This window comes from Canis lupus, chromosome 5, assembly GCF_011100685.1.
Source record: "Canis lupus familiaris isolate Mischka breed German Shepherd chromosome 5, alternate assembly UU_Cfam_GSD_1.0, whole genome shotgun sequence".
In the NCBI taxonomy this organism is placed as follows: Eukaryota; Metazoa; Chordata; class Mammalia; order Carnivora; family Canidae; genus Canis; species Canis lupus.
The window spans coordinates 42071719-42086875 of NC_049226.1; the positions used below are offsets into that span (position 1 = coordinate 42071719).

At 49.8% G+C, this 15157-nt stretch overlaps 1 protein-coding gene across 2 annotated transcripts in view; it reads left to right on the forward strand.

Annotated features, from left to right (window-relative positions):
• The first annotated feature begins 12548 nt into the window (after nt 1-12548).
• Nucleotides 12549-15157, forward strand: part of PEMT (phosphatidylethanolamine N-methyltransferase) — an 89102-nt gene continuing 86493 nt past the window's right edge. Inside the window, exon 1 of one of the 2 annotated variants that reach the window (XM_038537120.1) lies at nt 12549-12674. Coding sequence is in view for 1 of the 2 variants with exons in the window: in XM_038537118.1 (XP_038393046.1) it covers nt 13022-13084 (63 nt within the window). In the remaining variant the exon portion in view is untranslated. Of the gene's footprint in view, nt 12675-12927; nt 13085-15157 lie in introns of those variants that run through there. The other variant, XM_038537118.1, reaches the window with a different exon arrangement.

Consider the following 15157-nt stretch of genomic DNA (forward strand, 5'->3'; position numbering starts at 1 on the left):
AATTCAAGTCAAAACCGCAATGAGACACTGCTTCACACCTATGAAGATGGCCAGTATCGAAAAGACAGGAGAGAACAAGTGTTGTTGAGGCTGTGGAGAAGCTGGAGCCCTCATGAACTGCTAGTGGGAGTGTAAAATGGCGCAGCCACTGTGCAAAAACAGTCTGGAAATTTCTCAAAAGCCTAAGTATAGAGTTACCATATGACTCAACAGTTTCACGCTAGAGAACGCCCAAGAGAAATGAAAAGTGAATCCATTAAAAAGCAACAGCAACCTGGGGAGCGCCTGGCTGGCTCCGTCAGTAGAGCATGCGACCCTTGGTTTCAAAGTGGTGAGTTCAAGCCCCACACTGGATGTGGAGCCTATTTAAAAAAATACTAAGTTTGGGACCCCTGGGGTGGCTCAGCAGTTGAGCGTCTGCCTTTGGCTCAGGGTCTGATCCTGGATTCCTGGGATCGAGTCCCACATCGGGCTCCCTGCCTGGAGCCTGCTTCTCCCTCTGCTTGTGTCTCTGCCTCTCTTTCTGTGTCTCTCATGAATAAATAAACAAAATCTTTTAAAAAATACTAAATAAAAAAAAACCCAACCTATACATGAAATGTCTGCAGCATCATTATTCATAACAGCCAAAATATGGAAACAACCCAAGTCTCCATCAACAGACGAACAGACAAACAAAATTTGGTTTGACCATACAATGGAACCTTATTCAGTCATAGAAAGGCACGAAGTACTGATATGCGCTACGACATGGATGGACCTCGAAAACAGGCTGAGTGAAAGAAGCCAGACACAAAAGGTCACACAAACTGTATGATTCTTTCAGAAAACACAAATCCATAGAGGCAGAATGGGTTAGTGGTTGCCAGGGGCTGGGGTGGCAGGGTACAGAGCAACAGCTAATGGGTACAGGGTTTCTCTGTGGGGTGGTGGAGATGTCCTGGAATTAGATCATGATATGGTCATATGACATCATGAATGTGACTAAAAACCACTGAACTATATGCTGTAAAATGGTTAAAATAACTTTTGGGGGAAGACGCAGTGGCAGCTGTAGTGGAAGTAGGGTTCTCTGCTCCTGTTCTTGCCACCCCGCTCTTCCCTCTCCTTGAGGAATGAGGAAAGAGGAAGCTTTTGGGCAGGAGGCCACACCACTGCCGTTGCTTCTTAAGAACCTGAAAGACAGCCATGGGACCAGAGGTGGCGAGGTTCACCGAATCAGAATGACTCTAAGCAGCCACGATGGAAAAACCTTCGATGAGGGTACTCGCTGACCTGATCAGAGGCCAGAGATGAAGAGTCTCAATGTGAAGCAACCAGTTCCGATGCCTACCAACACTGGGAGAATTACTGCAAGAAAAACACCCAGGGCTAAAGGGTCTAAGATTTGGGATCTTTGCCAGATGAAGACCCACAAGCAACTCAGTCATTGGCATCGTCCTTCTGTGGTTGCTCAGTGGTTGACCTCCATCAGTAGTGAGCCAGGGGTCAGGGTTGAAGTCATCATCACTGATGCTTCAAGTGACCTTCTCATACATTGATTACCAATTGTTGAAACATAAAAGAAAATAAGATGGTTAAAATAATGAAATTTATCTTAATATGATTTGTTTTAAGTAGGCTCCATGCCCAAGTGGGGCTCAAGCTCATGATCCTGAGATCAAGAGTTGCATGCTCTACTGACGGAGCCAGCTAGGCGCCCCTCAAAATTTTTTAAGTATACGGGAACTCTCTCTACTCTCTGTTCACTTTCCCTAGAAAGCTACAGTACTTTAAAGTGTATTAATTAAAAAAACAAAACAGAAAACATGAAATGGCCATGAGGAGATGAAATCTGTGACCTTGGGTCCCCTGGTGTCACCTGCAAGCTGCTAGGCCTTGGGAACCCTCCCTGCACCTTCACTATCATCACTGCCAGCCTGCACCTCCCTGGCCTCTCTACAGCTCACCACTTCCTCTTTCTGAATGACTGAACTTCTTATAGGCCAGTAGAGGCCGCCTACAGAGAGCCGGTCAAAGGGCTTGTTGCCTTTGACCCTCGTGACCAGCCCACAAGGAACTGGAGGCTCAAGGAAGCTGGAACATTTGTCCAGGATGACTTAGTGGGTAAGTGGCAGAGCCAGAATGGGACCTCAGGTGTGTCTGCCTCCAGTGTGCGCTGGAAAGGATCACCTCCCAGGCAGTCTCTGGACAACAATGCTCTGAGTCTGGAGATAATGCATTCACAGCCCTGGAAACTCAGACACACACTTATATGGACATATACTCCTCCCTACGCTGGTCACACATACACACACCCACTGGCACCCACACACAAGCAAACACCCATAGACACACATCCCCTCACTCTGAAACAGTCACATTCACACACACACACTGTGAACTAGACACACACACTCACATGGATCTGCACACACATTCTCACACCTGGAAATACACACCCACACCCGCACACACTCAGAAAGAGACCCAAACACTGACATACTCACATGAGGGACTGGGCTGTGTAGCTGGGCTCTGGCCTGTCATTTGAAAGTGCCGGTTATCTAAGTCTTGGGCTGAAGGAGGGGAAAGAGGCTGGCTCTGAGCTTCCCATGGCTCATGGGTCACTTTGACCTGGCTGGGCCTCACCAGCAGGTACTTAGCCATCTGGTCCCCAAGCAGTCCACTCTAGATGCTCACTGGGGGAGGACAGTCCTGGGGACTTCCCTTAACGTAGGGCCAACTCCCTTTCCAATTCATTAACCTCAGACTGTCCAAGTCCTTGAGGATGGAGGTTAGGGCTCCTTACTAGATCCTGATGGTCGCCCCTATGGGTAATAGTAGCCACAGTGACAGTAGTAATGAATAACAAACATTTACTAAATACTTTCTAGGTACCAGGCACCGTGCCAAGAGCATTATCGCCTTTGACCCTCACAATAAGAGTATAAGATCAGTTCCAGTATGGTACCATTATACTGACAAGGACACAAAGGTCTGCAGATGCCTCTAGGACCTGCCCACGCTGGTCCTAGAACCAGATTATATCAGGTAGCTCTCATCATTATAGTGCTGCATAACAAACCACCCCAGACTCAGTGGCTTACAGCTAATGTTTGTGCTCACTTATGGGTCTGCAGGGTGAGGGTAAGTTGCTGGTCTAGTTTGAACTTGGTTGGGCAGCTCCACTTAGGTCTGGGGTCACCTGGGCTGACCTGAATTCAGGTCTCCTCTCTGTGCATTTGTTCTGTGGCTCAGGCTAAAAGGAGAGCAGTCACCCAGGATATGTGCTTTGTATCAAGTCAAAGCAAACCACAGGAGCACATCTGAGGACTCTGCTTACACGATGCCCATTCCCATTCCATTAGCCAAAGCAAGTTACATGGGCCCAAAGTCAATAGCGCAGGGCAGTCTGCTCCACCTACAACCGAAGGGGAGAAAGGGGTGATTGTTTGCCGAGCAACAATTCAATCTCTTGCTCAGGTTTAACACAGAAATCTGAGCTCACAACCAATGTGTGACATTGCCTCTGTCAGTGGACAGCCTTGAACAGGGTGGGGCATTTAGGGTCTGGCCTACTGGGATGGAAGTCCTGGCACCAACACTTCCTGACTATTGCTTAAGCTTTTTGGGCCTGGCTTTTCTCATCTGTAAAATGAATTGTTTGCAAGATCAGTGGGATAGTGTATATCAAGTGCATGGTACAAGGTCAGCACATAGGAAGTCCTCAATACAGGGCACCTGGATGGCTCAGTGGTTGAGCATCTGCCTTTGGCTCAGGTTGTGATCCCGGGGTCCTGGGATAGAGTCCTGCATCAGGCTGCCCACAGGGAGCCTGCTTCTCCCTCTGCCTATGTCTCTGCCTCTCTCTCTGTGTCTCTCATGAACAAATAAAATCTTCAAAGAAAAGGAAGTCCTCAATTCATAGTAGCTAATACGATTAGCTGTCACCTCTAGCAATTCTCAACTGGAGGCCATAACCCCTTTCTCGGAGCCATTTGGACATGTGTATGGGGTGTTTCAGGTTGGGGATATATTTCAAGGTGAGGGCCAGGGACACTCAAGGTTTGCAAGACCAGCCCACACCACAAAAAAATGGTCCCACTCAAATACTAAGTGCCCTCACCAAGAAACCTAACAGGTTCTAACCCTGGCACTTCTTGTTGCAAATAAGAGAGGCTGAGGCCTGAGGAGGGGTGGAGCCTAGACCAGGAGGTGACCCTGGGGTCCTCCAAAAATACAGCTATGATGCCAGGACACAAGGACTCGAGGACCAGGCAGCAGGGCCCGTTGGGCAGGGGCTGGGATGACAGGTTACCCTGCTGGTCACCTGGGCACCGTGGGGAAGCTGGCTGCCCCTGAGCTGCCCTCTTGAGCTGGAGCTATAAAGCCCCAGTTTTATGAAAGCAAGAACAACACACCAGCGGGCAATGACAGACCAGTAATTTAGAAGAAAGAACATAGCTGAACCCCGCACACCTCTGTGGAGGAGAGATCTGATGCTTGCAGTGATCAAAGCTCAGACACCAGGATGGGCAGCTCGATATCACATCTCACATCACACGCTGGAGGACACAGTGGCACTTCGGTGATGTTCCGGCCCCCAGAGGCACAGCCTGTAGGGAATTGTGAGACACTAACCCTGCCAGAGGAGCCCTCTGCAAAATCCCCTGTGCTCTCCCAAAATGTCAGTGCTCTGAAAGACAAAGAGTTAAGTAATGTTGCACATTAAAGCCAGATGCAGGCAACAAGTGATCCTGCATTGGAGTCTGGATCTGATGACAAAACACACCAGAAGGACGTTCTCTGGGCAGTTGGTGAAATGCAAGCCTGCCATATATGTTAGATACGCTCCTGTAGCAACAATAATCTTCCTGATTTGGGTCATTGTTTTGAGGTTTCGGAGGAAAACATCTTTTTTCTTAGGAAATATCCACTGAAGTATTTAGGGTGAAGAGCCTGCAACTTACTTTCAAACAGTTGATATAATAATAATTATATATAAACAGATAAAGCAAATGCTGGGAAATGATCATCAGGAAACCCGAGTGGAGGATATGTGGGTTTGTTGTATAGTTCTTGCAAGTTTTTGGTGGGTTGGAAAATCTTCCAAGTAAAGAAGTTTTTAATCACTTAAAATTGACAGCAGCCTGATTCATTTCATTAAGTAAGTTCAAGAGATGGCTGAGACAGGCTCCTGAGTCTTTTTGGAAGAGGCACCGGAGGTGCATTGGTAAATAGTGCGAATAAAACACTATTCCAGTCAAAACGGAAAGGGCATGGAGAAATGTCCAACATCACAAATAACGAGGGAAAAAAGGCAAATTAAATAAAGTCTAATTATTCAACTATTAAATTGATATAACTATATTTGGAATAATAATACTCTCTGCTAGCAAGTCCGAGAAATGGAAACTTCATCCTTCTGTGGAGGCATAGAGCTTTATTTTTTAATGAAGTATGGCTGGCACACAGTGTTATATTAGTTTTGGGGGTACGACAGAGTGATTGGACAAGTGGGTACATTACACCACTAGCCTGGCTACGGTCAGTCACCACGCTTTAACAATAGAATGGGCTATGTTCCCTATGCTGTGCCTCTGGTCCATCCCTGTGACTTGTTCATTCCAGAGTTGAATTAGTTCTCCCTCGCCCCTTCCCTGCTTTTGCCTCATCGCCCCCCACCTCCCTCTCCCCTCTGACAACCATCAATTTGTTCTGTCTTCATGGATCTGTTTCTGCTTTTTGTTGATTTGTTCATTGTTTCAGTTTTTTTTTTTGTTGTTGTTGTTTTTTTTTGATTACACATACGAGTGCAATCCTATGGTATTTGTCTGTCTCTGCCTGACTCATTTCACTTAGATCAATAGCTTCTAGGTTCATCTGTGTCATTGCACATGGTGCTGAGTGTGACTGGATTCTCTGCTTCGGAGGTCTATCCTAAGGAGATAATCCTATATGAGACTCCACATGTTAAGGTCACCTGTGTGCCACAAGAGGCAGTGTCTTTGCTGGAACCCCTCAATCTCTAGTCTTTTATTTTTTTTTTAAGATTTTATTTATTTATCTGAGAGAGAGTCCGAGAGCATGAGCAGTAGAAGGTGGGCAGAGGGATGCTCAACGGTTAAGCGTCTGCCTTCGGCCCAGGGCATGATCCTGGAGTGCAGGGATCGAGTCCCGCATTGGGCTCCCTGTATGGAGTCTGCTTCTCCCTCTGCCTGTGTCTCTGCCTCTCTCTCTCTCTCTCTCTCTCTCTGTGTGTCTCTCATGAATAGATAAATACAATCTTTTTTTTTTTTTTAAAAAGATTGTATTTATTCATTAGAGAGACACACACACACACACACACACACACACACACAGAGAGAGAGAGAGAGACAGAGAGAAAGAGAGAGAGAGAGAGAGGCAGAGACACAGGCAGAGGGACAAGCAGACTCCATGCAGGGAGCCTGACGTGGGACTCGATCGCGGGTCTCCAGGATCACGCCCTGGGCTGAAGTCGGCGCTAAACTGCTGGGCCACCGGGGCTCCCAAGATAAATAAAATCTTAAAAAAAAAAAAAAGAAAAAAGAATTTATGTTCTGCACTTGTTGGGAGGACTGTTCTGAGGAGATCATGGTATAGGGTTGGTTCATCATATCATTCAAACCTGCAGCCCTATGAGATTTTTCCTACCTTTTATCTTTCTTTCTTTCTTTCTTTCTTTCTTTCTTTCTTTCTTTCTTTCTTTCTTTCTTTCTTTCCTTCTTTCTTTCTTTTTTTTTAGGTTTATTTATTTATTCATTCAGAGAGAGCGAAGAGAGAAAGGCAGAGACAGGCAGAGGGAGAAGCAGGCTCCATGCAGGGAGCCCCATGGGGGACTCAATTCTGGGTCCCCAGGATCACACCCTGGGCTGCAGGCGGCGCCAAACCGCTTCGCCACCGGGGCTGCCCTTTCCTACCTTTTCTGTCAGTTACTGAGATAAACATTTATTTATTTTTTAAAGATTTATTTATTTATTTATTTATTTATTTATTTATTATAGACATAGAGAGAGAGAGAGGCAGAGACACAGGCAGAGGGAGGAGCAGGCTCCATGCCAGGAGCCCGACGCAGGGCTCGATTCCCGGACTCCAGGACCGTGCCCTGGGCCAAAGGCAGGCGCTAAATCGCTGAGCCACCCAGGGATCCCCGGAGATAAACATTTAAACCCCATGAGATATTTTTATTCTTATAAATATCTAAGACTTGTTCAGATTTACCTTTCCCATTGCTCTCATTCCTTCCCTATTCCTGGGCTTCTGACTGGGGCCATTTTCCACCTACCTGCTGGTGATGAATCCTCTTAGCCATTGTTTGTCTGAAAATATTGTTACTTTGTTTCCATTTTTGACAGATAACTGGACCAAAATTCAGTTTTGGCTTTCCTTCACTCATTGATTTGTTTGGTAAACTTGATGAGTGCCTGATTGGTGTTGGGGTGCTAGATGCCAGAGGTGCAGGAGATGCTCCTCTGAGAAGAGAAGGGAAGAGAGTGCCTGACAGGGAATGGGAGCTGCAAAGGCCCTGTGGCTGGAGGCAATTGAGGTTAGTGTGGCTGGAATTCAGGGAGGAGGGCTGGAATGGTGGGCTGCATCTGGGCCATATGGGACCTCGGGGGCCACAGTGAGGAAGAATACTTTGCCTTAGTCCTTATAGGAATAGTCAGGCTCCTCAGAGAAGATGAAGCTTTAACTGGACCTCAAAGGGTAGATGTGATGAAAAGAAGCAGAGAATGTTACAGAAACATGATGTGTGTGTGTGTGTGTGTGTGTGTGTGTGTGTTTAAGATTTTATTTATTTATTTGTGAGAGACACACACAGAGAGAGAGAGGCAGAGACATAGGCAGACAGAGAAGCAGGGCCCATGCAGGGAACTCGATCTGGGGACTCCAGGCTCACTCCCTGAGCCAAAGGCAGACGCTCAACCACTGAGCCACCCAGGCGTCCCAACACGATGTGTTTTGAATGCTGAATATTTGAATAAGTGCTGAGCCTGCACTGGACCATGTGCTGGGCTTTTTATGTCATTTCCTCCACCCTAGGGAGGCAGGATTGCATAGTGGTAAAAGGCCAGGCATGGGTTTAGGCTGGCTGGCTTGAAGCACACTACTTACTCAGCTGTCTGCCTACAGGCCAGTCCCTTCCACAGAGGTCACTTCCCTCATTGGGAAAGCCAGAATAACACTCCCCACTTTGCAGGGCAGTTTGGGGCTTATAAGGAACTGGTGCTGAGAGCTGAGCCTACAGCTTTGCAAGAGCTCAAATAGCTATTTGTTTTGATGGGTAGAATTTTCTCTTCTGCTGTGCAACAGAGAAGGTAAGTCACCTGCCCCAGACCCATGGCCAGCAAGTGTTGGGATGGGGACTTCATGGCTTACTGGTTGCTATGATTTTGTACTCATTGATCCTGTCAACCTCCCCTTTCCGCAGGCAGGGTCATTGAGGCCCAGAGAAGTGCTTTGTCCAAGGATACCCCAAATTTGGGAGTAGTAGGACAATTCATTCATTCATTCATTCATTCATTCATTCATTCATTCATTCATTCCTTATTGAATGCCTGCTTTATGCCAGGCATGATTCAGGTGCCATGGAGTTGTGTATAAAGGGATAAAAGAACCCCGTCCTCCTGAAGCTCACATTGTACTGGGGGAGGCTGACACTACACTGGATAAATAAGTAAACTGAATCAATGTGTTAGATGACAATAAGAGCCGTGGAGGGAAATAAGGTGGGGAAGAGGATGGAGAGTGGAGGGGGCGGTTGACATGTTCCACAGAGCAGAAAGATGACCCCCACACCTAAAGGAGTTGAGGGAGGGAGCTAAGAGGACTTTTCAGGGAAGAGCGTTCCCGGCAGAAGGGGCAGCAACATGTATAAAGGCCCTGAAGGTGAGGGTGTGCCTGGGGTGTTCAGGGGACAGCAAAAGGGGCCAGGGGAAGGCAGAGGTTGGCTGCTCTGTGGAACGAGTGGTCGGGGCGGGGGGGGTGCTGGCCAGTACTCATTCCTTGCTGGTGTTGCTAGGATCTTAAATGGCTGGATTCAGGTGAGTCTACCACTGAGCCCTCTTCCCAGCAATAGGAAGTCACTGGGGGAGAGGCTTCTTCCTCAGTCTGGGGAGGATGGGAGGGTTTCCTCATCATCTGCATCACTGCCCTGCTCAGTTCCCTCCCTGGCTCCTGCTGAACCTACTTCTCTCTCCTTCCTGTACCCTGCTTGGGCCAAGGGGGGGCAATGGGCCATGAATATAGGAGGGAGGTGCTGGGCATTGTGGCTGCAACTCTTCATTACCCTCCTGGTTTTATTTCTTTATTTTTACAATTTTATTTAAATTCAACTTGCCAACATACAGTATTTCCTCCTGGTTTTATTTTTTATTTTTATTTAAAAAATATTTTATTTATTACAGACAGACAGACAGACACACACACACACACACACAGAGGCAGAGAGAAAAGCAGGCTCCACGCCGAGAGCCCAACACGGGACTCGATCCCGGGACCCCAGGATCGCACCCCGGGCCAAAGGCAGGCGCCAAACCGCTAAGCCACCTAGGGATCCCCTCCTCCTGGTTTTAAAGAACACCTGATAATGTGGTTTTTGGTGACCTGCAGTGCATGCTGCCCAGCCTTCCCCTGCTCCTTGAACACTGCTGGCTTCCCCTGCCCACCAGGCCATCTGCTCATGCAAGCTTCTCATCCCCTGTCTTCCCAGTAACTCAGTGGGCCCCTGAGCTGGGCTGGCCCTAGACCCCAGCATGCCTGTGAGTGTCATGAGTGTGATCTTAACTGCTGAGTCTGTTCTATACAAGAGAGGAAGAGAAACATTTATGAAGAATCCACTGTGTGCTGGGCACGTTTGTGCATGTTGCTAACTCTAATCCTTATTTCAGCCTTGCTCAAGAAATATTACTATCTCCTTTCATGAACAGTAAATAGATTCAGAGTAGGGAAAGATTTAGGTTTTACCCAAAGCCGCCCAATAAGCAAAAGCTAATTTTCATAATGAAAGCCTATTTTAGTGATTGCTGGGAGCCAGGCAGCCAGATCCAATGCCAGTGGAGGCTGAGGGAGAGGATCTCCTCATACCAAGTGTCAAACTCCTGGCCAAAGAGGGGTCATCAGGAAATGTTTGCTCTGGAGCCACCTGGGAGATATTCTGTGATAAATGGCTTCCCATTATCTGAAGAATAATCAAAGGGGAAGAGAGAGATAACCCTGAGGTTATTTCTACCTGAGGGTAGAAAGAAGCTCTATCTGTTAAAACTCCAAGAAGGGTGGCTTTGGGTCTGTTTCATGAGGAAACACCCTGTTCCTAGAGTGGAGTAGGCTACCTCAAGAGGTGATGAGCTTCCCATCACTTGGGGTATGTAAACAGAAATGACTTTTCTACTTGCTAGGGATGCTGAAAAAGTTATATTCCAACAATTTCTGCAAGCTCTACAGACCTGGGAGTTTTCAAATAGTCCTGCAAAGACTTCTGCCTCAGAGTGTCTTGGGTAGGAAGCTTTTGATCTGAACCACTCCAACTACATTTGAAGCTTCAGTTTGGCTTCTCCTGGCCAGGGTGTTTTCTTTTCACGGAAAATGGCAGGGGGTGGATTAGGGGTGGAGGAATGGATTCCTCTAGTTGCATCAGCTCTGATGTGACCTCTGACGTTTACCTTTGTTCCCAGATAAACCAAACACACACAAACTCAGCTTTTCTGGCTTCAAAAAACAATGGGAGCCGCCAGGTAGGACAGGAGAAACCTGGTGCTTCGAGGAGAGTAGAGATGTGGGGGGTGGTGGGAGTGAATTCCCCTAGGAGCACTCTGCCTTGATGGGTTCCCCAGAATTGACTCTGGGTCCAGGAGGCCCTGCCTGGACACCCTGAGGGGAGCATCCTGACTCTTGTGACAGTGGTCTGTAGGCAAACCAGCTTTGAAGCACCCATTGTGTACTCAGCCCTGCTGTGGCCAGAGGTAGTTACTTCACGGGTGGGTGGGGGTCAGATCATACGCACGGAGTTTTACCATTGCGTATTTCCTTCTTACTTTTGAGGAAACTGGAATTTGCCCCTAGTCACAGACCTGGTACATGCTCCAAAGCCAGCATCCCTCCTGTCCTTCCTGTCTGGTTGGTGGGCCTGCCTCATCCTGAGGATGTTGTAAAGGTTGGGCCTATCTGTAAGTAAAACAGTCAGCACAGGGACAGGCACCCAGTGGCTGCTCAGTAAATGCTCAAGACTGGTAGGTGCTCAGGGCTAAGGGCGAGAGAAGCCAGCCACCTGAATCAGGAAATAACTGGTACTGCTGGGGATTTACCCCAAAGATGCAGATGCAATGAAATGCTGGGACACCTGCACCCCAATGTTTCTAGCAGCAATGTCCACAATAGCCAAACTGTGGAAGGAGACTTGGTATCCATCAAATGATGAATGGATAAAGATGTGGTTTATGTATACAATGGAATATTACTCAGCCATTAGAAATGACAAATACCCACCATTTGCTTCAACATGGATGGAACTGGAGGGTATTATGCTGAGTGAAATAAGTTAATCGGAGAAGGACAAACATTATATGGTCTCATTCTTTTGGGGAATATAAATAATAGTGGAAGGGAATAGAAGGGAAGGGAGAAGAAATGGGTGGAAATATCAGAAAGGGAGACAGAACATGAAGGCTCCTAACTCTGGGAAACGAACTAGGGGTGGTGGAAGGGGAGGAGGGCGGGGGGTGGGGGTGAATGGGTGACGGGCACTGAGGGGGGCACTTGACGGGATGAGCACTGGGTATTATTCTGTATGTTGGCAAATTGAACACCAATAAAAAATAAATTTATTATTAAAAAAAAAAAAAAAAGGAAGCAGCTGGCCTTGCGAGAGTCCTGCCGGGGCCCGAAGCTTGCTGGGAGACTGTGCAAATCTGAGAATCTGAGTCTCTCTCTCCATATATGTAACACCTGGCTGCAAAAGGGGCTGTCTTGGGCCTGATCATCTAAAATCCCACCTATTGTTCTAAACTCCTTCCCTCCCACTCTGTCTCCTCCACCCCTGCTCCACAAGCCATCAGCCTTTCCTGGATTCCTGAAATGCCCCTAATTCTTTCCTGTTTCCCGCCTTTGTAGCATGGTCTCTCTTCCTAACCTGTCCTGTCCCTACACTTCACACGTCTAACACTCTCTCCTGCGTTTGGGCCTTGGGCAAGGGATCCTAAGGCACTCTGGCTTATCATCTGACTTTACCCCGGGGTTTCTTTCCATCACAGTTATTGTCCAGGTTATAATCCTTTATTCATGTTTTGTCTCTTCCGTTAGGAGACAGTGAGGGCAGGGACCCGTGTTGTTCCCTACGGTACCGCAGCACAGACCAGTTCAGCAAGTACCCGGTGAGCGAACGAGAATAGAATGAATGAACAAAGGAGTGGAGGAGGTGTCTCTGGCAGAGCCCAAAAACAGGGAGGCCACGGGGGCGGGGGCCCAGGGTCCTGAGGAGTAGCCTGGGCAGGAGACTGCAGGGTGTGCTGGGCCTGCACCGCCTCTGGGCAAAAGCAGATCTCAGAAGAGGGCGGGGGACCCCGAGCCCGGGCCAAAGTCCAAGTCCGCAGGGGGCTGCGCAGGAAGCTACTTGTACCTAGGACCCGCTGTCGCCGGCTCCGAGCTCCACCGCCACCCAAGCACAGGGAGGCCAGGTCAGTCGGCGAGCCGGGAGCGGGAGCGGGAGCCGGGGGCCCAAGGGTCCGGGCGAGAGCCGCCCCGCACCTGGCGGCCCCTGCAGCGTGCGACCCTGGGGCCAGCAGCTCTCGGCTCCTCGAGCTGCCGTCGCGAGCTCCGGGACGGTGGCGCCTCGCGGGCACGGGGAACTACATTTCCCAGAAGGCCCGGAGCACTTGGGGTCACAGGGAAAGCGCCCCGGGCGGCGCAGCTTCCCGGCGCCACAGGGCGGCTCTGGGGGTGGGGGGGCGAGTCGGCGGCCCTGCGGCCCCGGCCCCCGGGAGGTGGCCCGGCTGGGGCGACGTGGCGGCCCGCAGCAGAGCCGATGAGCAGCTCGGTGGCGGGGCCCGACTGCTGCGGAGGCCTCGGCAATGTTGACTTTAGGCAGGTACGGACCGGGCCGCGCGGCTGGGGGAGCAGGGAGAGGGTCCGCGCGGCCGGGGGTGCTGGGTCTTCCCGCCTCAGCAGCCGCGGCGGCGGCCAACGCCCAGTGGGCGGGGCCGCTGTTGCCAAGCAACGGGGGAGGGGCGGGGCGGGCGGAGCTGCCTGTTCGGGGGCGTGGCGCGCGCGCGCGTGTGAGTGGAAGAGAGGGATTGTATCCGAGAAAGAGTACTTCAGTGTGTGCGCGTGTGTGCGAGCCTCTGCGACTGTGTGGTCGGGGTTGCCCTGGGAGTGTGGGTCCTGGCTGAGAGGGGAGTGTGCGTGGTGGGAGCGTGTGGGTGCGTGGGAACTGGGGGTCCTGCCGCAGCCCCGTCCCCCTCCCGGGGCCAGAGGTCGCGCCCTGGCTCCTCCACCCCAGGGGTTGAGTTGGCTACGGGACATCACCTCTTTCCAGGCTGGAGGAGTGGAAAGACTTGCCGGTCTTCAAGCCTTGTGCCAGGATGGCGTGGGACGCGCCCTGCTGGCTGGAGACCCGGCTGCCTGGGGCAGCAGCCCGTGTGCAAAGTCATCGGCCAGAGAGTTTTTTTCCTGGCATCTCGCGCCAGGCTCCCCTTCCAATGGCTGTTCCTCTCCCACCTGCTGCCTTCTCTCAGAGCCTCCCTTTTCTCGCCTTTCCACCTTTCTCATCCCTCAGCCACTGTCTGTGGAGCCTGGGAGCTCCATCTCTGCCTGGAGCAGCCTTTCTTTAATCTAGTGCGTTTCTTCCCTTTATTCATTCGCTGATAACAGCCAGTCTTTGCAACAGGAAGCCTGGAAGCATAGAACATTCTCTGAAGGGGCTAAAATTGGTCAATGTTTCTGAGATGTAGCTGGTGGAGAAGTGGGAATTGAAATCCCTGTATCTGTGAGGAGGTGACTTGCTGTCTGAGACAGGGTGATAAGCTCTGGTCAGCAGGGACAGCAGGGCAAAGGCCTGAGACGGGGGCAGTGTTTTGTCCAAGGAACAAAGAGAAGGCTAGCATCTGACCCTGAGAGGGTGCAGGAGGAGTTGACATTGGTTGGTGGGAAGCAGAAGAGAGGAAGAACAACCTCCCCCAGGAGGATGAGGGTATCCTGTGGAATCCTTAGAATCCTAAACTGTAAATAGTCATTAGAGAATCTCTGGACCCACATGGACAGTGGTGGTACCTTTTGTGTTTTCTACCATAGCAGATTTCAGATGAAGAGGGCACTTGGAGAGTGCCAGGGGCGCATTGCCTGGCTCCGGGGTGGGTACTTCCTGGATGAATGACTCTGTGTGGAAGGCCACGTCACCATGAACTTGAGGTGGGACGTCTCTGAGCCAGAAGCCCCACTGTGAGGGGGCAGTGGGCCCAGCACAGGCCCAGTGGAGTGTCAGGGCACTGCCGGGTAATCTGAGTGAGGCCTGTGTTCTAGACCTAGCACTGGGAGCGAGAAATCAGCCGCGAGCAGGGGAAGGTTCACTCGGTGTGTGTGGGAAGGGTTTTTCTGTTTTCCCCTTTCTCTACAGGTTTGATGGGGCTGTGCAGCTGGAAAGAACTGGGAACGCTTCTGGGGACAGGTCAGGGTGACCCTAGTTGACTAAGATGCAGTTTTTCCACTGCTGCCTCTCTTTTGGTACAGCTAAGCTTCCTATCACCAAAGATTTTTTTTTTCTTAACAACACCACCACCACCACCAGCAAGCACGTTATTGTGTATTTGTCTTGTAGTGGTTCTCCTCCTTCTTCAGTCAGAATCTCTGGCTTTAAAAGATGTCAGTCAGTCCCTGGCCCACGTGAACACCAAGGTTTCTTTGGACTCCGTGGGCATCTGAGCTGCAGGATCGCAGTGTGCTAGTCTAGCCCTACCTGATAGGAATGTAATATGTCCCATTTATCATTTAAACTTCTCTAGCAGCCACATTTTGAAAAATAAAAAGAAATTGGTGACATTACTTTTTTCTCTTTTTAAAGATTTATTTATGCCAGAGAGAGAGAGACAGAGACAGAGACAGAGACAGAGAGAGAAAGCAAGCTAGAGAGTGTGCGAGTGGGGCCAGGGGCAGAGGAGAGAGAATC